General features: G+C 42.8%; 1 protein-coding gene across 1 annotated transcript in view; it reads right to left on the reverse strand.

Moving 5' to 3' along the window:
* The window catches only part of ZNF367 (zinc finger protein 367), a 67,957-nt gene that overhangs the window by 25,060 nt on the left and 15,166 nt on the right, over window positions 1-27,731 (reverse strand). The window contains exons 2-4 of the mRNA XM_044059703.1: window positions 22,771-22,921; window positions 21,602-21,721; window positions 7,072-7,210 (exon numbers count right to left, since the gene is read on the reverse strand). Of these exons, the coding sequence (XP_043915638.1) occupies window positions 7,072-7,210; window positions 21,602-21,721; window positions 22,771-22,921 (410 nt within the window). The remainder of the gene's footprint in view (window positions 1-7,071; window positions 7,211-21,601; window positions 21,722-22,770; window positions 22,922-27,731) is intronic.

The following is a 27,731-nucleotide window of genomic DNA, read 5'->3' on the forward strand; positions in this document are numbered from 1 at the left end:
AGGAGACTGGAAAAGTCTTAGGAGCACCCTGTCGATGTCCAAATCAGACATCTTGGAGGATCTAGATGAAACCGATCGGGTCCGAACCGACTTCTCCATCGGCTCCAAAGGACTGGGGGACCGGCTCCGAATGGACTCGACCAATATCGGTTCCGAGGGAGATCCCAAAACAATTTCCCTCGGTGCCGAGGAGGGCTTCGGCGCCGAAGGGGAAGAGAGTCTGAGCCGGCAACCCTCATCGGCTCCAAAAATCAGTGGAGCCGATGAAGGTGACCCGCCTCTCGACGCCCCAGTCCTCGGCTCCGAAACCAGAGGAGTCGAGACTGGAGGCAGAGGCAGACCGTTCCACCCTCGGCTCCGAAGTCCGTGGAGCCGATGGAGAAGCCTGCCTAGGTTTCTTAGCAGTCGGTTCGACGGACTGGTCGGAGCCGACGCTTTTTTCTTCTTTTTGGTAGGAGAGGAAGAGGAAGATAAGGCCTCCTCGAAGGAGGGTTTAATCAGCCCTTTCAATATTAAATTTATTCTTCCACTCTTGGAGGACTCTAGATGAAAAGGCGTGACACACGCTACAGGACTCCTGTAGGTGCTTGGCGCCTAAACAATATACGCACGAGGAGTGGTCATCGGTTATAGACATTTTATAACCGCACCTCGTGCACTTTTTGAACCAGGAGGGTCTATGTTCTTTCGACATAATGTATTATCAAAAGACTAAAACTAGTAAAAGTAGCACTATCTATATGAAGATTTTACCACAATACAAAAAATTTTAACCAACAACTTTTTTTTTTTTTTTTTTTTTTTTTAAGACACAATACAATGTAATATCAGACAAGAACAAAATACTGAAAAGGAGGGCCAAGACCCTCTAACTTAAACGGGTACTTGACCTTCTTGAAAAAAATTAAGATACTAGCTGAATAATAGGGGAAGGCCCCTCTAACTTAAACGGGAAACCTTTCCCTTAATCAAACACACAATTTTTCACAACAAAAAGTACCAAAACACACTCGTACGACAAAAATAGCTGTTAAAACAGCTTTTTGGGTAATAATAAGAGATTTCCTGACAGGAAACTTTAGAAAGAAAACAGTACTTAGCTCAGCCAAGTTGAGACCACGTCTTAGCTTGTAAGCGGCAAATGAGATCTGGGGGATTAGTGGTGGTGCATCCTGGGATAGAAAATAGCTCAGCCAATAAGAGGCTTCGCTCTATAGCATAGCGTACCGAGTCTGAGCGGAGGGATCGGCTCCGAGCCCATCAGTACAGAATGTAGGCGAGACAGGATCATATAACATCAAACTACAAGGTTAGGATATGATCCCACTCTCAAATAGAGCAGCTTAAACTACTCTTCTTAACCTCATCATCAACAAAACTGAAAAGAAAAGAAACTTGAACAAAATCAGATCTGACTCATACCTCAAACATTCTGCTTATGCCCAGCATTACAGAAGCTGTGAAGTGTACTATGCATCAATAAGGTCACATTACTGGACTAAAAAACAAAAAAATCTAAAACTAGCAATATCTCTAGATTATTAGAACTAAAGATTGTAGAAAGCTAAGAAGAATTTCAGGCTAGTACCACAATATCTAGGCAACAAAAATCTATTGGAGCCCCTAACCAAAGGAGAGAGGGCGAGACTACAAAATCTCTGATGTGCCAAGAGTTGCAGAATGGACAGTTATGTATGTAGCAAAAATAAGTATTTAAAAAAATATTAACAAGAGAGTTAATCAATGGTGCAATATCCAGGCTTCAGCTTTTCCACCAAAGCACACAGAGAAGTTTGACAAAGTAATTTGGACTTCCCCTCCAACACAACTTGTGTGTGGCTAGCAGGGGAAAAAATAGTACAAGTTCATAGGTAGGTACTAATCTAGCTGCCTTTGCGGGCCATTTTAAGCCTAGCCAGTTTTCCTTTTTGTGCTCAAAATGACCTACTCTATTTAGTCACAGATTGGCCTTACCCATCCCATTGTTGATAATTTTATATTACCCCTAATGAGAATAAATGGGATCATACAACAGAATCTGAGGGGACTCATTCATGGGATACAGGATTCAACCCTGGGGTAAATTTTCTGTTTCTTATCCATAGATTTTAAATTGTGCTTGAATATGGACAGGGATCAACTTTGGTTTTGTGTGAATAAGGAGCCTGTTCCAGAGCAGCAGTATCTCTAGGAGATGCACCTGTCTCTCCAAACTGTTTTGTTGATGTTGAAGTTTAGATCCCTAAACAGAGCACTTCTGATGCCATTTGACTTGCTGATATGCAGTAAATGGCTCCCTGATTGGAAATGTCAGCACTCAAAAAATGCTGAGTGCCAACAAACCAAAAAAAAAACCCACACAGGAGAAAGACTTCAAACTTGTATATACCAACTCGCTGACTGCCATACCTTGGAGAAGGGGGAATATTCAGAGAAACTGTATATATTGACTTAGAAAGTCAAATCTTTTGGCCAATCTCTGTATTTCCGGATTCACTCTAGCAGGTCCCTACATTTCAAATGGTTGCTGAAGTAAATTCATGAGTTAATAGGCTGAAGGATGTCTTGTATGCCAGACACAAGTCACCTCTTAGAAGTCTGTAGGATACAGAGTATAGCAACATGGTTTTGAGTTGGATCATGTAGGACATGTTTAAACCTTATATGACTGGCCTAATGAGGGCTGAGTAAAAGGGGGATAACATCCCTAGATCTAGAGAAAATCCCTTTGTTTCTAAGTTGTGCAATACAGAAGGACTTTCCTACTATAATGCACACATGTTGGCCAAAAGTTAAGCCACAGTCCATGCAGGTTCCCAAATCCTGAACAACTGGGTCAACTCTTAGGGGCATTTTGCCAATGTGGTAGTTCCCTGGGGTAGAGGATACACTAATGCATTTTTTGGCATTTAGTTTCAGTCCATGATTTTGGCGCCAGTTATTTAAGATGAACCTTCCCGCAAGATGGCCAAGTCATCTGGAGATTCAATGAATGCTCCTAGCTTGCAACCATCTACAAACCTAGTCAGCCAGAGCCCGTTGGTATTGGCTTTTACTTCATAAATAGATGCTAAACTGGACAGGTCTCAGACTCCACTGGTGACTGGTCCCTTTGTGAAGGCAACTTCCCCTATTTTAATTACTTGCATCCTGTGAGCCGGTGGCAACCCAGCAAGTGACATAAGGGTTTATGCACAGCTAAATTAGCTTTTCTACCATGCCTGAGTGGGGAATGGTGTCAAAAGCTTTGGCCAGATTGAAGTATGTGGTGTGCAGTTTGGCCTTCCTCCACTACTTTGGTGACCTTTTCCAAAAAATTCATTAGGTCGATTAAGCTTGAACTGCCCTTGGTGAATTCAAACTGAAACAGGTGTTTGATTAGTTCCAGAGGTTTTCCCATGACCTTGCATGAGGATGGTCAGACTGGTCTATATAAATTGCCTGGGTCTGTGGAAGGCCCTCCCTTATGCAGGGGAATGACTCTAGATGACCTCCAGTCACTTGTTACAAAACCTGTATGGAGGTGAAGATTGAACAGTGTTGTAGGGGTGTGGCTATATTGTGCTTCATGCTATTTAAGATAAACACAGGGATACTGTCAGGACTCATCACCGCAGTATTTTAAGCTTTTGATAGCAGGTTTTAGTACTTTGTCTTGTGTAATAGCTGTAGGCGAGCCAGTTTCAGGTATAGCTTGAAGGACAAATGAAAGTGAGAGAGGGGTAAAGTTGGAGCCAAAATTTATTAGACAGTAGGTTCGCTGTACCTTCAGCCTCAATGTATGCAACATCACTCTCAATCAGCTCAGCACATTGCTGCATTGTGCTTTTGAGATTACGAACATAAAGTACAATCGTGAAAGATATTACCATAACATCAGATATCCTTTTCACTGTTGCAGTATTCATCGCATGTGGGATCTCCTGCCAAGAATAGCTAAATGACCGGCCAGTATACCAAAGCCTCTGCATCCTTCCAGAGTTATCCATCAGGCATAGGGCATAACTGTGGATGTATGCATGCTCAATACTCGGAACTTATTTAATGCTAGTCCGATCACCATGGTTGAATGTCTGTCTGAATGCCTTTTGCCTCCAGATTTTACCCGATAATATTATGGCTAGATGCTCCTTTGGACAACCAAAATCTTTCTTGTACTGCTCCTGACCAAGACTGTACAGTTACACAGGCCCTTAAACAAATTTTTGCTTCTCCCATCCCAAAATTTCAGAGAAACTATCAGAAGTCTGCTTTTGTTTATAGGGAACTTTGTCAGCCTCCTAAAGGGAAAAGGGTTCCAAAGCATAAACCCACCCAGACTTCCAAGACTCAAAAGCCTCTTTTTTAAGACAAATCTGCCTCCATCTAACATTTCCCCTGCTCCATTTGGTCAAATTACCCAGCCTGACAACAGATTACTTCAAACTCTTGAGTATTTGCTGTTATTCATCATGGCTATTTTACGGTATGGGACCCCCCCCCCCCAAGTCTCTCAACCTTATCCAGACCATGAACTATCTAACTTCTCCAGACTATGAACCAACTTACTCACCTTTCTGTGGTCCTGCAGGATATATTGGATCAAAAAAACATCCAACCCATTCCAGAATCCCTGAATAGGGTTTTACTCAGGATGTTTCTGGTTCCCAGAAAGGAAAGGTCATGAAGACCCATCATAGACCTCTTTCTCAACATCTTTCTACAGATTTCTTCTTTCCTCCCTTGCTTCCATAAGCATTTCTGGTCTCCTTAGACCTGAAGGATGCCTATCTTTATATTTCTTACTCACCCTCTCGCCATGAAGTTAAGTTTCTGCTTCTTCCATTTATTTTCTGTTCTCTGCTTCAACCTTACAGTCCCAAGGGTATTCACCAAGTGTATGACCCCTTGTCATAGCCTTTTGCAGGCTTCTGGAAATCCAGATATTCCCATATTGGGGCAACCTGCTTCTTCAGGCTCCCTCCCAGTCCAGGCTGCTTTAGAATCTGCTTTTCTGCGCAGTCTGGGATTCACCATCAATCAAGAAGTCCGTTCAGACTCATTTTCAAAACCACATTTTTCTGGGCTGCGGAATCCAAACCACCTCAATGCTGGCCACTCCTCTCTCTTTCAAAGTTCTGTTTCTTCGATAACCTACTTCCACAGTCTGTGCTTCCCCTTTCTCTCATCCCTGCGAGGGAATTTCTCAGAGCCTTGGGGTTCACGACATCTACATTCACATACTTCCCCTTGCTAAGCTGCATATGAAGAAGCTTCAATGCTACCTTTCACTGGTGGATTTGGCAGATTTCCCTCAATCTAGGTCTGCTTTTCAGACTCCTAGCCCTATTTAAGAGCTGTTCACAGATGCTTCTGATCAGATTGTTGGAAGTGGCTCCCACCCATGAAGGTTCAGGGTCACTGGCCACTTCATCAGCAGTCAGATCACATCAAACATAAAAGATGAGGGCACTCATTCGTTCCTAGAGGCCTTCTATTCTTTTTTGGTCTCCAGATTCACTAAAAGGTCTTTAGAGACAACATCACAGTCATGCCATACATCAACAAACGGGGGCACAAAGACTTTTCTTTGCAGATTAGCCCTACAGACCTGGGACTTTGCTACCCACCATCAGATAGCCCTTAGGCAGTCTACATCCCTTCAGAACACAACCTTGTGGTAGACTCTCTGAGCAGGTCCTGGACAAAATCTCACAAATGGATGCTTCACAGAGGTATTTCTGGACTTGGTACAGAGCTAGGGTATTCCTTAAGTGGATCTTTTTTCCTCTGGTTTGGGCAGGCAACTTCCTCAATTCTGTTCTCGAGTCCAAAGTCCTCTAACTTGGAAAGTGGGTACCATGTCCTTTTCTTGGAAAGGTATGTTCCTATATGCTTATCCTCCTCTTCTGCTTTCCACAGTCTTGCACATGACTTAAATTTGCCAAGCGTGTTTTGTGCCAGCATTGTGTTTTGGCGTTCTTTGAAGATTAGACAAGTTTATCTTTAGAACCCCACCATATGGATGGATTGCGTATGGATGGATTGCGTGCATTGTGATGGCCTTGGAGAGGTGGTGTACTGACGATTTGGGTGTCCAAGTTTACTGTAAGACTTTTCCCCTTCAAGTAAATTATATATGTACATATGTCACACACAGTTATGCTGTTTGAATAACTTAGGATCATCAGACATTAAACAATTCTTACACTGTCTTACGATACTCATCTCAATCAGGCTGGCTACAGAAGTTGTGGTGAAGTGCTGGTCCATGATACTGACAGGAATTCCTCTGGGGGAAACTCACTAATTTGATACTAAAATCAGTGCAAGCAGTATCTCTACAGTCAATATTAACCAATTTTACCAAAGGTCTTTTAGCTTGTGGAGTAGTTTAAGGCGAGAGACTTTGCAAAACGATACTTCAGTGCTTACTGTCAGTCAATAAATGGGGGCGGGGGGGGGGTTAGTTTGTCAAATTATCATAAAGGGCAGGCAACTACAGATACACTGGGTTTACAAAACACAGCTGCAACAGGGTGGGTGAGAAGGAAAAAACAATTAGACCCTTAGCTCCTACCTGACATGCCTCATTGCAAAGGCAAGTCCTGAACTAGCCCGACACATACTCGGTACTTAATGAAACTAGGGTTTAATACCAAAAGCAAGACTGGTTAAGCAGCAAAATGCAATGAAACTATGAACTGGAATTACTAATATAGACCAAGACCTTACCTAAACCAGATACAGACTTAAAATTAATTTAAAATACATAAAAAAAAAAAAAAGGGAAAAAAAAACACTTTTCTTTCACTGTGTAATGGAACTATTACAATGCAATTTAAATTTTGAAAAACATAAAATTTAAATAAAATGAAATTTTCCATTAATAAAGTTCTGAAGCTAAACTAGCAAGCCCTCCTCAACATGCACACCCAAACGAAGGACTGTAAAAGTCAGTAGTAGTGAAGACCATATCTGAAGATGATGCGCACAAATGTTACTGCTCCAGCAAACATGTGCAAGGTATATGTAGCATTTCAAACTAGACAAATGAGAACCAGTACGGGAACTGAAGTTATCCAGACTTACCTTTCTAACCACTCTGCAACATCTTTATTGTTGACCATTTGCAATTTGCATTGTCCACCTGTGGGTTCTACACGTCTCAGCCTTGCATATGGATGCTTTTGACAGTGGCGATTTGCATGCGTAAACCTGCTCGAACATTCTAGTATGGTGAAAAAGGAAGAGAACATGAAAAACTCTAAGAATGTGGAACAAGGACAGTGTACTACAATAGTGATATTATTTATTATTAATAATAATCACTGAATTCTGCCTCAGATTTTTCTTAGGCTACTGAACCTAACGCTAGGCCATCTTTTGCTCTCCCACTTAACCACATCCCTCCAAGAAGCAACATGTATGTATTCACTATATTAGCGAATCTGCAAGGCAATCAGCATCATTTAGTTGGTTGGCTGATTTAGTGATTTGCCAATCATTGGATTTGAACCCCAGCTTCCCCCATATTTCCTTCCCTCCCAGAGATGAATGCAGCTGAGCTGGGGCCAGGTTAGACTACAGAAATTTCCTATCCCTCTGGGCAGAAAGACCAGCCAGCCACCAGGCTATAAAATACCCCACAAATGCAGGAGAGGTGCAGATAAACGGAGGACAGTTATAATGGCACCCAGGGGTTCTCAGGACCAAACATCCTCTGATGTGCTGGGCTGGTGTCAACTAAGTAGGTGTATAGTGCCACCACAAAGGATCCCCCCACCTACATGGTGGCACATTCCTCATTTACCCACCCATGCATCTACTACCATCCCTCATCTCAACCCCAGTTCCACCACTGGATCTAGTGAAACAGCTGCCGCACCCCCCCCCATCCCAAAGAGATGGGCAGAAAATGGATAATCATTATTCCTCTTCCCCACATCTGCTCAAAAAGTTGCCCAACAGGCTAAAGAAATTCTAGATGCCTGTGTCACAATCAGGGTTCTGTCCCTCTCTCTCTATGCCAAAGGAGCGGACACTGCAGTGACTTAATACGTGTGGAATTCCCTTTTCTGCAACCCTCAGCTAATAACTGCCTTTTCTAGTTCCAATGGACTGAGGCCTTCATGTCAGTAGAATGCACACCGTTCAGTTTTAAGCAAGTCTAGCTTTTACTCTACTCAACTTGGTCCTTAAACTATTTAGCAAGCACAAGTTGAAAGAAAGAAAGAAAAAAAAAAAAAAAAAGAAATCACACACAAGACTACACAAATATATAGTTACCAGACTTGCTGGAAACTCCATCCATTAGAAGAGACCATCCAAACAACAGGAAAGGTGATCAGTACCCACTGCTAAAGGCCTACACAGATTGATTTAAGGAATAAATATTCTCCTCTATCAGATTTAAGGCCTTCTGCACTAGGCAATTGTAGGGAAGAATGCAGAGTAGCAAAAAAGACCAGCAGGGTGGAGCTACTTTATGAGCAAAGCTCAAACACTGAGCTGCTGCCCAAACAGGCACAACTCCTGGAAATATCTGAGGTAATAACAGCTGGTAGTTAAGAAGCAACCATCAAGTGGTCTAAAGCACAATGGCCAGCATGGAATACATCACTGAAGCAAGCACCGATAGGAGACGCACCTCCTAAAAGCCTCCTGGTGACAAAAATGTAATGTATTTCATTTGTCTGGACAAAGTACAGTTGTGCAAAATCTTACCATAACAATACAGGTCCTACTTTTTACTATTTCCAGTATTCCTTATATGTGGGATATCTTGTTGAGGAAAGCCTAACCACACCAAAGCCTTTACATCAGAGCGACACTAGTCAGACACATCTCCACATGAGAGCATAGGACATAAAGGTGACTTAGCAATGCTCAATCCCCAGAACTGAAGTGCCCCAAGAGGACTAGAGAAACCCAGGAAAAAAAAAAAATTATGTACATCCAGGAAACAGGAGAAAGGGGAAAAGGGCAAAAAAGCCCCCCTCCCCAGCTGGAACAGTGTACTCAAGAAAAAGAAAAAAAAAAAAAAAAAAAAAGAGAAAAGGGGGCAAGGAGGAAGGGATGGAATACCACAGTAGGACACCCACTGTTATGGTAAGATTTTATGTCCTTACTTATCACTGTTGCAGTATTCCTTAAAATGTGGGGGGGGGATTACAAAAGTTACTATAAGTAACAAGAGGAGGAAGGCAAGAACCTTCATCAAAACCATGTCAAAATTATAGCAAACCCCTCCCTGGCTCTGGAAATACTTTTAGTAAACCTAAACTGGATGTTAACAGAAGTCCAAGTGATAGCTTCTAGAATGGGTCTTGTACCCAGATCCTTGAAAAAAATATCCAGAAGAGGCAACTGCCCTAATGTAATGAACTTGAAATGAAGCAGACAGCTGCTTACCATGAAAAGAACAGCAATAGGAAATGGCCTTAGAAATCCAAGAGGATGTGGTTTGCTTAGAAAACAGCCAAACCCAATGTTCCAGAACTAAAAGAAACAAAAAGCTGTTCAAATGTTCTGAAGGCATTTGTTTTGTCCAAATATCTGAGCTGTCTATGCAAATCTAATGTCTGAAAAACCTTCTTACTAGCAGACTGCCGAAACAGAATAATAAAAAAAAAAAAACACAATTTCGGGATAAATCATTAACCACTTTGGGCAAAAATGAAGGATTAGTACACAGACGCACAGACGCACCTTTTTCCTATGAAAAGGGAGGAACTGCCATAAGAGCCTGGAGTTCAGAAACTATTGGCTGAAGTGACAGCCAGTAACAAAACAGTCTTCCAGGCACAGTGTTGAAGACAGAAATAGGAAGCAGGCACAAAAGGAGTCCGGGTGAATTTTTCTAAAGTCCCAAGAAGGAGGGAGGTACAGGCCACCTTGGAGGCCTGATAAGACACAAACTGCTTGACTTCAAAAGAAGAGGCAAAAGGAGGGGATCAAAGACAAAACGGGCAGAAATTGCTGACAAATGAGTTTAGAAAGAAGCCAAGCTAGCATCAATCAATAGGAAAGAATCAAAAGGCCTCCCCACTGAAAAGGGATCCTAGTTATGCTTGAGACCCCAAACAGAAAGTCTCCTTCATTTAGCTATTTGCTGCCCACCACTGCTACCAATATGTGATGGCCACCAATATGTGTCATCTCCATGCTGGGCCAGTAATAAAGGAGCCTGAATTCTCACCACTGACACCTGAGAAGGGCATGCACTTGGAATACAAATGGATACACTATTTCCAGATGCAGACCTCTCTGCATTAAGGCAATTTCCCTTAAGGAGCACACAAGGAACACACTCAGCCCAGGGTCTGAATGCCTATATCCATCTCCTTTCCAAGTCCCCAGTAAGAATCCCCACTGGTACAGCTGGAGGGTAGGTCCTCAGCACAGTGTCCAAGCAAAGTCCTCCAGCACCCCCTCTGTAAAGCCAGTGCTTTGTGTCCCTGCCCCAAGTAGCTGACAAATACACACTCAGACTTAATTTTCACACACACTGGAAAGGCTGGCATAAATTACCTGCTCCACCAATTTTGCCCAGACTATATGGTAGTTACTTTAAGGCTCTTAAAAGGGTATCCCATTTACACCGTGTAATATTAATACTAATACAAATGGCAATAGTTCACCAAGATGGCTAGGCCTTGGAGTGGCCCAGTGTCACCAAATAAATATAAGCACCCTCAAAGGTAAAGTACTTTCTACAGGGATCAGCCACAATAACAATTTTAAATATATTTAACAGAAATACATACAAATGCTGCCTCCAAGCAGTTACTTTAAGGCTCTTAAAAGGGTATCCCATTTACACCGTGTAATATTAATACTAATACAAATGGCAATAGTTCACCAAGATGGCTAGGCCCTGGAGTGGCCCAGTGTCACCAAATAAATATAAGCACCCTCAAAGGTAAAGTACTTTCTACAGGGATCAGCCACAATAACAATTTTAAATATATTTAACAACAGAAATACATACAAATGCTGAATATAAATTCACAGTAAACCATAGAGTTCAGATCACAGGAAATATTGAAAACACCACTAATGGACAGACTCAGACAAAAAGAAAAATTTAAACCAAGCTTCACTATACACTCCTGACTGAATCTAAGAGAATTACTGTTCCCTAGTTAAGTTACTTACGACCACAAGGCAAGATGTGGTGGTGGGCGAGGGTCTTTCTAGTCAGGCTTCCCAAACAGAACACTAAATACTCCCGAGATTTCTCTTTGTAATATCTAAAATATAACTTTCCAAGAGGGCTAGCAGAATGACTTAATTTAGTCACCTGACTCTAGGTTCTCCCAGTATTCCCCTTTAAAGCTGAGACAGGAAGTTAATACAGATGGCCACAATACACACTCAAATGTTTATGACAGTGCCTGGGGCTTCCCCCCTCTTTTCAATGAGCTAATGGGCAAAGGCTCTTCCCCAGCGACTCCAGTCCTATTCAGCACTGTGGGGTACCTTTTAATGGCTTAACAGCTCATTTACATTTCTCTTATTTTTCTTAAATGGAACCTCTGCTGTGCCACTATCCTCTATTAAAACATATACGTTTAATTCAGCTACAATAATACCTGTATATACGGTTCATAGATTAGTACTAGGCTAACTGCCCTTGTGGGCCATTTTCAGCCTACCCAATTACCCCATGTAAGAATCAAACCCTGCATCTTGTGTCTGTAAGGTAAATACCTTAACCATTATACCAAACTCTTACCCATTTCTCAATTTCAGCAGGGTGCACTGTTGATACATTTCAAACACAAGCAAAGCTCACAAATACATTTTCACCACAAAAATCAGTTTGATATACAAATAACATAACAGTTCTAATACATTTGTAACACAAGCATCTTGTATAAAATCAGTTTGATATTCAAGGGACATTCTTTACAAAACTCCAGTTGGCTATGCTGGCACTTGCCCATATTACCACAAGCTACACAATATGCTTGGTTGTAGGTTTCCTGGCTTACAACTTTTTGAGTAAGTGCTCAGGGTTTTGTATCAAAACCCCATCACCCAAAGTATAAGCCGAATCGTGGAGAAGTAAGGGTGAATGAGACCCTTCTTGTGATATCTGAAAATCTCCACACAGTGAGGTAACTTATGAGGAGTGCCCCTGGCCAGGTGAAAGAGAAAGGGGAACCAGTGCTGTCTGGTCAAAAGGAGAGTCGCCAAAAGATTCTAGGAGAGTCTAATCTTGTGCAGGAAACACAAAGAGAAAGAAAGGCATACAGGCACATCCCCTTCCAAGAAAAGGACATGGTGTTCACTTTCCAAGACCGAGGACTTGTACCTCTGGAACAGAATAGAGATAGTGGTCTTTTCAGAAGGGAGGCAAAAAGATCCACTTGAGGAGTACTCTCTACTGATGATGAACAAATGTCCAGAAACACTGCCCTGTAATGCACCCATGAGGCTGTGTCATGGACCAGCTCAGTCTGCCATGAGGTTATGCTCTCAGGGAATGTAGACCACCTGAAGAGTGATATGACAGACAGCAAAGTCCTAGCCCTGAAAAGATAGTCTGGAAAGATAAGACTTGCTTGATGTAGCACAGGACTGTGGTATGGTCTGTAAAAACCTTTAGAAGGCCTGTTACCCAGAACAAAAGGCCTGTAGAGCAATCAAGGTCCTCATCCCTTTGATGTTGAGGAGTCTGACATCTGATGGAAGGGTCAGAGCCCCTGAACTTTGATTGCTGGAAGAGGCTTCCCATCCTTGATTGGAGGAGTTTGTGAAGAGCTAAGTAGGAGCCTGAAAAGGCAGTGTGTGTGCGAGTGAGAAGAGAGGAGAGAAAGAGAGAGAAAAAAGTCTGAGACAGGGTGACAGAGAGACTGGCAATGTTGGAGCCAAACAGTCCTGAGATACCACTGGAACTTTCTCATGTGAAGTTTGGCAAAGGCTATCACTGGAATGGTGGATGCTGTGAATCCTAGGGCTCAGAGAAATTCCCTGACAGGAAGAACTAAGAGGAAGCAGAGACTGCAAATAAGCAGTCCAGGACAGAATGCTGAGGAGGAAGAAAAGCCAGAACAGACTTCTTGAGATTGACAGTAAAGCCCAGGCTTTGCAAGAAGAGCATAGTAAAGTGTAGATCCGGAGGGCTACCTGCATGCAGATAACCCAAATGTAATGACTGCAACAGTGAAGCATGAAGAACATCATCCTGGAAGAGAACCCTGTTCCCTGCTGGAAGACTGAGACAGACTGAAGAGTCCCTTGATCCAACAGATCTTGCAGGATGACTGGAAAAATGAGAGTCTGTCTGCAGGAGACTGAGGAAGGCCTGAGAAAGGAGGAAGGGACTTCTATACCATAAAATAACCATGCTGAATAATGGAAAGCACCCAAGAGTCCTTGGTAATGGGAATCTGGCCAAGGGGAAAGGGAGATAATGTCAGAAATAAGCAGATTTAATGGGGAAGGAAGGCTTTTAGCCTTTAGAAGTATGAGTGGGCATATCAGAAAACTTAATTGGAAACCTTGCTTCTAGGGGTTCAGTGAGGCTCCTTTGCACAGAGCAGATTTGGAGGGAATAGTTCCTCTGAAATTTGGGGATAGAAGAAAACAAATATGTTTAATGTCTTGCATAGATTTCACTTTGCCTTGTGAAGTTTTTAAACAGTGCTGCTGCAGCAGCAGTGCCAAAAGATTCTGGTTATCCAAGGAAGAATCTAAAATTTAGCCTTACTATCATCAGCAAAGGATTGTAAATATAACGAGGAATCTCTCTCCATGAGAGAACCATTAGCAGCTGCATCACAACTACAGTTAATAAGAGTGGCGAATCACTTGAGAAATAGAGCCGAGCAAAGAAACAGCAGCAGTCTTACTGTACGAATCAGGCATGCCCAACAAGACTACCGCCAAGCTGGGACAAGGCCACTGTAGTAGAGGTATACACCCCTCCTCCCCCACTTTCTCCATAGCTTGTCCATCCCTATCAGAAGTTTGAAGGAGGACAGAAGTTTAGAAAGTGTGTCTGTAGAAACAGATATTACATCAGGGTCTGAAGATGGATACTTGTAGAGGTACTAGAGTGCCTCCAGTACCTTATAAAAGCAGTCTGGCTTCTTGGGAGCAGGAGACTGAGTCAGGAGCCAAAACAAGCAGCTGTAAAAAGGTATTCAGAAAAGCAGCAGGCACCAGAAAGTACATTTGTGTACACTTGCCATAAATGTAGATGTTAGAGTGTATTCACTGTTGCAGTCATAAGAACATCAGCTGAAGAGGTGGGAGATTCCATCTGTAGTAGCTCATAACACCTCTACAGAGTCGCAGAGGCTTGGGAACAATCTCACTTGAAGTGCTCCATCACACACACACACACACACACACACACACACACACACACACACACACACACACACACACACACACACACACCACATCAAAGGAATAACTCCAGGGAGAATTAGGGTTAAGGAATCCTCTTCCTCTGACCTATAGCCCAAGAGAGAAGGAATGTCAGAATAAGCCAAGGATTCACCCCCAGAATCCAACTCCTTATTAAAGGAAGCAGCATCTCTAAGCCTTTTGGAGGGAGTGGTTGACAAAGTAGTAGCAGAAACAGATAAGCTCCAAGTTTTTTTTTTTTTTTTTTTTTTTAAAGGCCAGAAATGAATTAAACAATCCATGGGTCATCCTGCTATTCCTTTATGGAAATTAGCAATTAAAAGGGACAGGCTTAGTTTTGTTTCTTTTTTCAAAGGAATGTCAGTCTTGATTTATCTAGGAGGTTCAGAGCGTTGCCTAGATTCTTGAAGAGTACTAGGCATCTCTTACCAAAATAAAAATCTAGGGAAATTCCCCTAGGCCCCTCAGAAATCATACAGGGTTCCCCCTAAACCTCTAAGGCAGATGTATGCACAGCCTTGGAGGACATGAAAGAAGCAGGTTCATGCTGGCCTCTGACTGGGTCAGGTACAGGGAACTGGAATACACAACCGGTCCTCACAGTTTTCATCTGTCTTGAGACACACATCCAGTGGAAGCTGGACAGCAGAAGAAATGAGCGAGAAATTTTAAATTTCTTTAAGAATTGCCTGAATCTAGAGTTGCACAGATTATGATATGGCACCTTGAGTCAAAAGCTTAAGGTTGTTTGTTCTCTAGATAGATGGACAAGGACAGAAGGCTGTGAAGAGTTTTGGGAAAGAAGGCTTGACAAGAGTATGGTTGTGCGTAGCACAAACATAAAAGGCTCTTTTCATGTTGATCTTGACTGGAGAATCTGCCTCCCACACTGATATTTCCCTTTCCTGGATGACATGAACTCAATACAAAACAAACAAAGAAAGGTAAGAGAAAGAACACCAACGAGGCACTCGTCTGTAAAGGTCTCAGAAAAACTAGCACAGCAAAAGTGTTGGAGAAAAGTTCAAACGTGACATTTGGAATGGCAGTCAAGTAGTTCTGGGGATTGAGTATTCGTATATCACCTTGACACCCTATGCCTGCACAGGCAGCAAACGGCTGGTGTAAGTCACTCTGATGATGTAAAGGTTTCAGTATGGTGGCCGGACATTAGGCTACATTAGGCTATCCTCAGCAGATATCCCACATATAAGGTATACTTAAGCAGTGATAAGGCAGGACATTATTTGGGTTAGTCAACAAAAAAGCATTTCACTCTCACTGGGATGAGCACTCCAACTACACAGTCCTCCTAAGCACATGCACCTTCCACTATCGGCTAGAACCTGAGGCAATTACGCACGTTCTAATGAAAAAGACTTTCTCCTTTGGGTTTCTGTACCAGTAAAGATGAATGAGCAGATTAAAGAAAATTCAGACACCAATGGTTGGTTAGTCCTCCGGGACACCCACACCGTGTGAAAGACCACACCTCCCTTACAAATAGACGTGAAACTTTGCACCTTCAAGCACTCCCAAACCCCCCACATCAGCAAAGGAACACTAACCCATCTGTTTATATACTTATCCAAAGACTGCCCATCTGATCGAGAGACTTTTTTCCAGTAGCCTTTAAATGGAAGGACTACCTGTAGTACTAGTAAAACTAATGTGCAGCCCTCTTGCCATTGGGTACACTTTCCCTAACCCACAGTAGAAGCAAAAGTGGGCTCTCCACAAAGGTACAGCAATATCAGACATCATAACTTGCAATAAGTTTAGCTACATGAACTACAGACAAAGCAAATACAAATCTGTCTCAGGAACATAATCACAGAAATGTCCAACCCAGATGCTACCAGAAACCCTTCAACAACCAGTTACGCAGGCAGGGGAATGCATGGTGGTCCTATTGCAAGGCTTCTACCACAATAGACAACACCTCTGTAAACAAATGGGGTGCAAAGGATAGACCACATGGCAACAGCCTACATGAAAAGTGGTGCCCAACTGAAAATCAAAAGAAACCTCTGTGGATGATACTGTACTAAAAGCTGCCTTGCAACAGCACAGATAAGGCTCCTCTAGAGACTTATTTTTCAAAAAGTGCAGTTGTATTGGTCTTACCATAATGGTCGATGTTGGAGAATATTCACTGTTGCAGTCCCAATTTAAATCAATCAAGTTATTAGGAGTCCCAGACAGGTTAGACTTCTAGAACTCTACCCCCCCCAGGCTTTTACTAACTACTCTACCCCCCCAGGCTTTTACTAACTACTCTACCCCCCCCAGGCTTTTACTAACTAGCCCCACCACTGAACAAAGACATTAGTGGTAAGATAAGTGTTGGCAAATGCCATCTTCATTATATTTCTTGCCCAGGCCAAGGCGAGGTTGAAGACCACAGGACCAAAGCACTAGTGACTTAGGCAGCAAGTTCCCCGAGCCCCAGGTCCACCCTAGAGTTCCTAAATCTCCTTGACCAGGCAATACAGTTAGATAAAGGGGAGGGGGGTCTGGTAGGAAGAGAAAACAAAAGGTGCAGATAGAAACCTAGAGTCATCCTACCACAAGGTGCTCAGAAAGCAAAGAACCAGGAGAACAAGGGTGTGAAGAGAAGGTACTTTGACTGCAACAATGAATATAGTATCTACACTTATGGTAAGGTTCTAACACTGGTACTGTGCTCATCATAATATCCACCATTTTGGTCTTAATTTTTAGGCTTAAAACTGCAGAGGGGACAGAAACTGGATACCTCTCCAATTTCCTGAAATAAAACATTAAATCGCTGTGTTGTCTACAGAGTCCCTAGTCTCAGACAGCCAACATATCTTGGAGATTTATGTGCTGTTCACTCGAAAGAGAGGCCTGTGGCCTACATTGCAATTTATAGATTCACATGGTTTACAAGGCAGATTATTCCACGGACAATAATCATCTTGCCAATATCACCCTCTTAAGGCATTTCATTTCCTACAAAAAGGAGATGAAGTCAGGCCCAGGAAGAATTTAGGGGCATCCATCCAATAATCAAAGTTTGAAAAGTAATAAAGGCTAACACTATTTTATATGTGATGGAAGATTACAGCAAATACGGGGAAGTGTTGCATAATAAAGCTGCTCTGCCAGCACGCCTTATTTCTTAATGGAGATTCAAATCTCTAGTTCAAGCATTTGTGACGCCACTTGTTTTGTAGAAGTGTATGAGATCTAGGGGGTTGGGTCCTTAACAGCATGGAATTCTAGACCCAAGAGAAACTGGCTATATGAAAACTGCTTCAAGCCTGTCTTGATAGCCAAGGGCCTTTAACCTAGTGATCTTTTTAGTTAGGATCTTCCATTGTTTTGCTAGCCATGTCATAGGATTATAGTTTTCTTTTTAGTATGTATTTGTCTATTCTTTAATTAGTGTAAAATAAGAGCAGACTGTAGAGGAATAAATCTGGATTGTTTAACCCTAGCTGTAGTAACAGTATGCCATATGGCTGCGTTAGAAAGAAGCTCGAGCTGACAGTTTGAGTACTTGGAAGGCGCTATGAATTTTTGGAAGCTGGCCTATGCAGGGTATAAACCCAAATAGCCAAAGCTACTGCAGCAGTGAACAACACGAACATATGGTTGTACTATGCTCTTGTCAAGTACTGGATTAACAAGTTGAGCAAAATGGGTCTATCTCTACGAAATGGTCCATTAACGGATTTTGGACTGTTCTGGTTACCAACTTTGAAATGTAAAGCTGGAAACTCATGTTAAGGGTATGTCTCTCTATTCATAACCTTTGGCAATGGAGCCAGTTTTTCCCCTTAATACAGCATTCTAATCCTTAGTTGTCTCAGTACAGAATTTAAATGTCACCCCAGAATTACTCAGCCCATTCTACCTTTCAGAGGATAGGGCAAGTGACAAATTAGCTTATCAATCTACAGGAGTCCCAAGTCTTCTATCCTGGCCTTAACTGCCTCGTACGTCCCTTTTGTGGAATGAAAGGGCAAGTGGTGACAATCCTGCCAACTTGGAGGAAAGGCATTGAATCAATTAGCATTATACTCTTTATAAAACAGAGTGCTTTAAGACGGCAAGTTCTCATGCTAAACAATGTCTGCTGTAGCAGATCTGGGCATCTGACCTAAATTATGCTTCTCTGGATGACTAAAAGGCCGTGGAGGCAAGCCTGTCCTACCACACAGAAATCAGTTTCTTCCAAAGAATGCACACCTGGTGCTTACTTTGTTGCGACTAAGCTCGGCTTTTGCTGGCAGATGAACTCATTCCAACATATAAAGGATTCACCAAAGGTCCATATAATTCTAGATTTCTTGGCATTAGGATCAGATAACTTAGATTTCATCTCAAGTCTAAAGCAGAAATTAAAGTTGTGGACCGGACCCTAAACCAATCATTCTGCTTTTGACTCGTCCATCATCTAGTAGAATACAAGCTCCTTTCACATTAACTTCTACAGTTTCCTTTAACCAGGGCTACCTAAAACACAGATTGATCACTTGTACTTTTAAAGTAGCACAAGCTCCAAGTAAATCACATTAATCCCACACTGCACTAATTCTGTACAGCTTACACTGGCTGCCTGTGGCAACACCTTTCTACATTTCCCCTGCACACTCCCATGCCCCCCACCTTTCCGAAACAGCCTGTGCACCATCATCCTGACAGCTCTCACCCTTCAACCACCTTGCAACCACTAGTGGCTTGGACATGCATAAAGTCCTCTGTGCTTCAGTCCTTCATGCATGAGGTCAGTACCACTGAAAACCACTAAGGCAGTGGGACTTTAGGGGTTCCTAGCATTGTGTGCGTTTAAAAGGACTCCAAATAATCATCCTTTTACTCTCACCTTTTTACTATATCACCATACAATTTCATCAGATAGTATGGTGGTAAAGCAGGACCCCCAATCCTAATGTCTTGAGATGGAAGTGAATGGAGAGCACTACAGGTAAAACAAAGGGTACTAGATACCCACTGTTACAGTTCAAGCCAATAGGAGCTATGAAGACAGGCCTGCATGACTGGAGTCGAGCCATCATCTAAAATGGAAGCAAAAAAGTGGATGTCTAAATGAGGTGGGAGAAAGAGAGACAGAGAAAAAAAGACCTGCCTAAGAGATGAAGCCTCAGAGGGCATCATATTTAGTGGGTCCAAAAAGGGGTCATCAGAAAAACCTTAGCTTTGAATGCTTTGCTCTGTCTCCATGAACTTGTCTTAGTCTCTCTAACTGGCCTGAACCATTACAATGGATGTCCAGTACCCATTTGCCTCTAGCCCTCTCCATTCACTTACATCTCAGGACACGGGGGGGGGGTCCTGCTCCAGATTAGGTGTGGTCTAGCTCTCTCTCTTGCATAATGACATCTAGGGGTCTTCACTTCAACTGCGGCTCAGAAGCCAGTGATGAGATACCACTGTGTCTTAAACAGGTACACCTCTCCCACATAGAGAAACCATCAGGGAAAGAGATGTCTAAAAGACATTTTTTGAAAGGTCAGCAGCCTCTTACTCAAAATGGGACAGCTTCTTTCTTAATATGGATGGTTTAAAGGGGGGGGGGTGTCAAAACTGAGACAGGGATGTTGTCAAAGTCTCTGGAAGTGAAGAGGGCTCAAGCTTAAGACAGGTTTCCTCCCTCCCAAGGTAGACAGCTTGAAGACAGTACATTCTCCACATGACACACACCGACAGGCACACACACCGACAGGCACACACACCGACAGGCACACAGGCACACACGCGCAGACAGGCACACACACGCAGACAGGCACACACACGCAGACAGGCACACACACGCAGACAGACACACAGACAGGCACACGGGCGCACACACAGACAGGCACACACGCAGGCAGGCACACACACACAGGCGCACACACACAGGCAGGCACACACACACAGGCGCACACACACGCACAGGCGCACAGGCGCACAGGCACACACACAGGCAGGCACACACACACAGGCGCACACGCACAGGCGCACACACACAGGCGCACACACACACGCACACAGGCACACACACACAGGCACAGGCACACAGGCACACACACACAGGCGCGCACACACACAGACATAGGCGCAAACACACAGGCGCACACGCACACACAGGCAAACACACAGGCACACGCACACACAGGCGCACACACACACAGGCGCGCACACACACACACACACAGGCACACACACACACACACAGGCGCACACACACACACACACAGGCGCACACACACACACACAGGCGCGCACACACACACACACACACAGGCGCGCACACACACACACACACAGGCGCGCACACACACACACACACACACACACACACACAGGCGCGCACACACACACACAGGCGCGCACACACACACACACACAGGCGCGCACACACACACACACAGGCGCGCACACACACACACACACACACACACACACAGGCGCGCACACACACACACAGGCGCGCACACACACACAGGCGCGCACACACACACAGGCGCGCACACACACACAGGCGCGCACACACACACAGGCGCGCGCGCACACACACAGGCGCGCGCACACACACACAGGCGCGCGCACACACACACACACAGGCGCACAGGCACTTTTTAATTTAATTAGTTTGCATCCTTATCCATACTAAACAAAAATGGAACCACAACTGTCACCATCCAACAGTGAGCAAAAGCAAAAAGCAGCAGAAAACATTGCATTTTTTTGTTGTGATTACATCGATTTTTCTTTGGGCAGCTCTTCAGTTTTTATTTTAATTACCCGATTACAACCATGTTGAACACATACATACACAGCACACATCAGTACTAATAAAGGTACATTTTCTAAGCATAGTCAAAATGGGAAACCAGCAAACCGGGATCAGTTATCTGCTTCTGTATACAAAAGGAGACAGGAGATAGAGTACTGTTTTACAGACATCCATGTAAAATTAAGGGATTGCATTACTCCACCCTCAAGGGCATCAAACTTTTCAAGTTCAAGCTAGGGGACAGCCATCCTTCTGCAACTATGTGCCAGTTGTTATAAATTTTTTAGCAGCAATAACCTTTATGACAAGCCTAATCTACACTTTCAGGAGGGACATAGTAAAGGAGAGTGCCGAGAATGGACTAGCAGAAAACCCAATTTGGCAGCCAAGAGTTCATTGGTAAGGAACAAGACTAACAATCATAGCAATCAAAAATCATATTTACAGTTCCAATTCATATCAACTTACCACTTTCAGAACAAGCAAAAGGCTTCTCTCCTGTGTGTAGCCTCTGGTGCGTCTTCAGCTGACCACTTTGTACAAAGGCTTTGCCGCAATCTGGATAGTCACAAAGGTAAGGTCTTTCACCTGAAATAAGGAAAAGTTTAAAAAGTTCATTATGCCTCATACTGGTAAACGCGAGTGTGCAGGTATCAACCACTCGCATCTCCAACTCAACACAAATCCACCTTTCAGCAGTGTATAATTAAGTGAAACACTCACCATGATTTTGGATGTGCAAGCTGACACTTTTACAGCACAATTACACCTAATTACAAGTTATTTTTAGGTCAAAAGGCCAAATACAAAGCAAGACAACAGAATAAAATGACAAAAAAAAAAAAAAAAATGCCTGACAAGAACAAATGAAAACAGAGTATTTAATAAAAACAATCACAAAACTATCAAGCCAAGCTTCTTATTTTAAATCTCAAAATTTAGAGGCAGCCTTGGGCAAAACGTCCACACTCTCCTAGAAGGAAAAGAGACGCAGCATTCTAAAACAGCAGCAGCACATTAAAGATACAAGCTATGGAGGAAGTCAGTAGCCTAGAAAGTGGTGTGCTCTGAATGGTCTCAAAACTGACTCAGTCCTGACTATTCCTCCAACCAATGTTCTCTGACGTCACATATTTTTATAACCACAGCGACATTTTGTTAATCTGAATTACCAGTACATGCATGCCAGCTCCACAACTCACATGAATGATGCCCCTATTGCAATAAAACAGGCCAAAGGGGGGGTTGATCTGGGTTGTTTTACTAACACCACTTAAGGAAGTGCAAGTTGAGTAGCAACAGTTAGTTCCAGGAAAGGACTAGGTGCTTTAGGCCTACAAAGTAGCTTTCCACAGTTAAATGGATAAGCATTTCTGAATCTCTAAGCCCAGCATTACATGCCTCACTTCAGCAGGAAACAGTCAGTGGAGGTTAGCACACACAAACACCCTACTACCTGGATGAATGTCCACTGTTGGCTCACTCTTGCATTCACAGTGGCAGTTAACCATTAAGGTTGGGTTAATGAATGAACAGATAAGTGAAGAAATAGGCTTATGGTCAGTGAGGAGGAAAAAAAGGAAGAGAGGCAAGAAAATTTACACACGTTTGTACCTAAAACGTGATAAAGCTCTTACCAGTGTGTGTTCTTTTGTGTGCCTGAAGAGACTTTTCTCTTGGAAACACACGACTGCAGATGTTACAACGGATCCGACTAGAGGAATGCTCTCCTTCGTGTATCAGATCTCGAACCATTTCTGCTCTTGGACGTCCACGCCTTATGCTATCCTGCAAGGAGTATAAATTTAACAAGTTCATGCTTCCAGGGTCTAAAAACAAACAGATCAGAATAAACTAATCCCCAGACTCACTTTGTTTTTTCTTTGCAATTTACCAACAAAAAAAACTACATTAAAAAAGGCGACAAAGTAAAGACACTGGAGTTGCTCTCCATTTTGCTAAAATTTTGCTATTTAATATAGAGATGGCGTAATGGGATGAAGTTCTGACTGCAACCCAGAGACCCAAAGTAGATCAATGGGTTAGTGAACTAGGTGGAGTTGAAGTGGGGCATGCTTTAGTGGCTACTTCAACCTGGATGACATGTCTAAGGCAATCTAATGTCTGTCACTCTGCTGAGATACAGTTTTACTTACCAATATCTCAAAATTCCACCCCTAGCAACATGTAAGATGTTGGCCATCCCACACCCCTCTGCCATCATGTCACCCCCCTTAAAGAGGAAAATACCAAGTCTTAGGGGTTGTAGACCACAAAGTTGCTCTCTTCTAGGAGATGGAGTTGGATTCTGCTTGGAACCCGCATCACTCCTCCTCAGATAAAAGTGGGGGGGTTGGGGAGCAAGGAATGCAATGGTCAAATCAGGCAGGGTTGCAGAAAAACAGAAGAAGCAAATAAAAAAAAAACTGAAGGTTAGATACTGAACGGAAACCTATGTAAAATATTTTACATGGCTTTTTCCCTATAGCACCCTTATATATGCAACATTGTACTAAACATACCAAAGTTGCACTTTCAGTCCCACAGATTTCTGCACTTGTCTGATGTTAAAAAGTGATAATGGTAATGCTGAAGTGTATTCTAAGTCATCAAATTCCAAACCATGAAACTAGTGGAGTTGATTTCAAGCTTTACAACTATGATTTAAAACTTAACCAGCAACATACTCACAAACTCTCATAACTAGCCAAAATACAAGTCGCGCTATTATATTGAACCAATTTTGACAGCTCCCACAAAAATATATGTGACACAGCATATGTTTGATAGTTGTCTCAAAGTTAATTTCAACAATTCATGTGTGTTATAATCAAGACAAAAAGATGGGCAGGGTCTATCAATAGTTTCTGTTATCAGTCAATCTATTAACTGAAGTTATACTAATAAGGTATCAAATCAACTGATATGCTTGCCAATACGGTGTGTCCAAGTCTATACACACACTTGGATAATAATATATATATATATATATATATATATATATATATATATATATATATATATATATATATATATATATATATATATATATATATATATACACACACACATATACACACTATATACTATAGTATATTTATAGTATATTATATACTATGTATGTATATATAGTATAGTATATACTACATTTAGTGGACCAGAGTTCCGCTGTGTCGACCCCTAACCGGGAAAAGCCGAAAGGCACAACAACATTCACACACACTAGGGTCTACATTAAATAATCATTCAAAAATATCTAAAATCACTGAAAAGAAATATTTTTGTGGGAGGCAAACCTCCTGCACCCCTTTAAGCTCAGGAACAGACAGCAGTAGTTAAGCAGTACTTCACTTACTCATGATCTCTAGACCTTGGCAAGATTAGATCTTGCTCCGGTTGCTTAAAAGTAATGCGGGACTACACAGACTGACTTATACTCTGGGCTCAGTTTTGAGCTTTTTCTGGTTAATTGGGTAACTTGTTTAAATCAGTTGTTCGTCTTCTATCGTTTTATATATATATAAAAAGTTTGCTTTTACTGTATTTGTGTTTCTTCCTACTTTATTACTAGTGGCATTGACTACAACTCTGATCTGAGATATATTACAAGTATCCTTTTCTGTGCATTTAAAGAGTTTTTTTGATCGTTTCTGCTTTATTTTCTGACAAAAAAAAATTGTTGTTTTCAGGTTAAGTGCTGAATTCAGGGCTGTGTTACAAATCTGTTTGTCCATACCTTACCTGGAAAGAAGGAAGTTTCTCTGCTCACCTGTGAGAGAGGGGAGCTTTGAGCAGACTATCTGTCCCTGGAGGAGTTGTTTCAGCCCAGAAATTAGTAGTTTATTGGCCATTTTGGGCTAATTTCCCAGCTATAAATACCGCATTTGCCCAGTTATGCACGCCAGGCAGCGCCGGTTAGCTAGGATATAACTATTCCTGGCTCCACAAAGTCTCCTCTTCAGTTTTTCCCTTGGAACTAGACAAACTTTCAACTTAAGCACTCAAGCCATTAATTTCTCAGACCAGCACTTGCTCAAAACTCATAGCAAGCACTTATAAACCCTAGCACTAGACCCTCCTATACTGTACAGAAGGAGGAGGCTCTCTATTCAACCTTACAAGCCATTCAGTAAAACAGTTCACTGTACATATCCAGGCATGTCCAAAGGGCAGTTTCAGGCATACGCTCCAGTCCAACTGGTGAATCTGGGCGTTTTGAGGCAATGTTACAACTGCCTCATGTACACAGACAACCCTCTCCTCCTACCACCAAACATTAATACATGTGAGAGATGCAATTATACAGCCAAACTGGAGGATAAGCTCTCTCAACCAAAGGCTGGATCAGACAGTCAAGAGGAGAAGGGAAATGCTTGCATCACACCACCAGTCTCACATAGACCCATTAAACTAGCACCGGCAAAAAACAGACAAATACACAAAAACATACTCTGAGGCTCTAAATCTGCAAAAGCAACAGAGACCTCCAAAGCAGACAACCAAGCAACCTCCACCCCCCAACAGAAATCATGAAACACATACTTCACAAAACCAATGTGCCATGCAATCACAGCCCTTAAGGCAAAATAACATACCCAACATACTAGTAATAGGGGACTCTATAGTCAGGCACACTTACGCCCCACTCACTAGGCTGAATAAGGAGAAGGTTACTGTTAGCTGCCTGTCGGGTGCCAGGATCCGCCACATAACACAAGCACTCAGGTCACTCCAGAACAAGTACAAATACAACTCTGTCATTGTCCATGTTGGTGTGAATGACCTGAGCAGTACCTCCGTGGACTACACGAAAAGAGACATAGAAGAGTTCTCTGATCTTGTAGCCCAGATCGTTATGACCCGGCAGCATCCTGCCCTCACCAAGAATGATACCACAGTATAAAGAAAAAATTATCAATTTCAACAACTGGCTAAGTTTCTAGTGTCATTCAAAGGGGATCCAGTGTCTGTCCGCCTGGGATGACATGCTCGACAAGACACACTGCTTCGCTAGTGACTGCTTGCACCTGTCACCCTTAGGCTTTTGAATACTGGCCAAGGCTCTTGCCACCCCCATAGTGCCTTTTTAGGCAAGGCTCAAAAGAAACCCACTGCCATAAATAGCACAAGTAACAAAAAACTGAGGGTAATGCTACTCAATGCCAGAAGTCTAAACCTCAAAATGCACGCACTCGAGGCACTCCTCAGTATGGAGAAGATAGATATATGTGCAGTAACAGAAAACTGGTTTAAGGCTCCAGAGAGCACTCCAGCACTACCAGGCTACAACTCATACCATACATTTCTGACACAGAACTCGGACCGAAATACAAAAGGCAGGGGCGTATCCATATTCATCAAGGATACCAACACCTCCAGGTTAGTGGCACAGCACGATGCTTCAGAGATCATCCACGTGCGACTAACAACGGGCAAAAGTGCAATTCAAATTGTAGCTTGCTACAGATCACCCACCATGTCCCAGGACCCCCATTCCGCATTTCTGGAAACACTGGGAAATATAAAGGTCCTACCAAACACCCTAATATTGGGTGATTTCAATTACCCAAACATTAATTGGGAGAACTATTCAAATACTAACTCCCTTGCCCAACATTTCCTAGAATTTATACACTCAAAACGCCCTGAATCAACTGGTCAGCACTCCCAGAGGTGACAACATATTAGACCTGGTCATCACCACCATGGGCGACTGGTGGTGCACACCAGACGTCAACCCCTCACTGGTTAGATCTGACCATAAACAAATCACTTTGGATATCCACATTCTGCCCCCACCCGCAGACAAGTAAACCACTGCGAAAAACTTTTCAAAAGCAAACTTCACGTTACTTAAGACAAAGGTGGAAAGTTTAAAAGTCCCCATGCTAAAGGATAACATTGTCCAAGCTGCAAAATCCTTTACTAATGCATTCTATGGGCACCTACAAGAATGCATGGACTGTGCTAACCCAAGCAAAACCAAGATTCACTCCTCCAGGAAAAGGAGACCAGTCTGGTGGACTCCTGCCATAAACAAGCTATACAACAGAAGGAGGAAACTAGTACAGAAGAGAGTAAAATCCCAAGAAGGGAAGATATCCCTGATCAAAATCAGCAAGAAACTACGATCCCTCATAAAATCCAGTGCGAGTTTCGAAAGAAAAATTGCCAAGGACTCCAAAGATAACCACAAGGCATTCTTTAGCTATGTCAATAATCTAAATGGCAATGCTCAGATCTGCTCGGAGTTGGTGCAGAATGGTACAAAATACACTGAACCGACCGATATTGCCAACATCCTGGCAGACAGGTTCAGCGCAAACTTCACCCCCCTCTCACCCCCAAAAGGGTCCATAACCATACCAGAAGAATGTAGAGCTCCTGAAATCACTCAGGTTAAAACAGCCCTCTCCAAAGCCAAAAACACAGCATCAATGGGACAGGACGGAGTCCCAGGCCACGTCCTACACAAGCTCAAAGATGAACTAACCCCTCACCTAAACACACTGTTCAAACTCAACCTCTCCACAGGTTATGTACCCATATAATGGTGCACAGCAACGGTTATTCCGCTCCACAAAGGTGGAACCACAAC

Source organism: Protopterus annectens, chromosome 17.part0 (assembly GCF_019279795.1).
Source record: "Protopterus annectens isolate FY-2018-M chromosome 17.part0, PAN1.0, whole genome shotgun sequence".
Taxonomy (NCBI): domain Eukaryota; kingdom Metazoa; phylum Chordata; order Ceratodontiformes; family Protopteridae; genus Protopterus; species Protopterus annectens.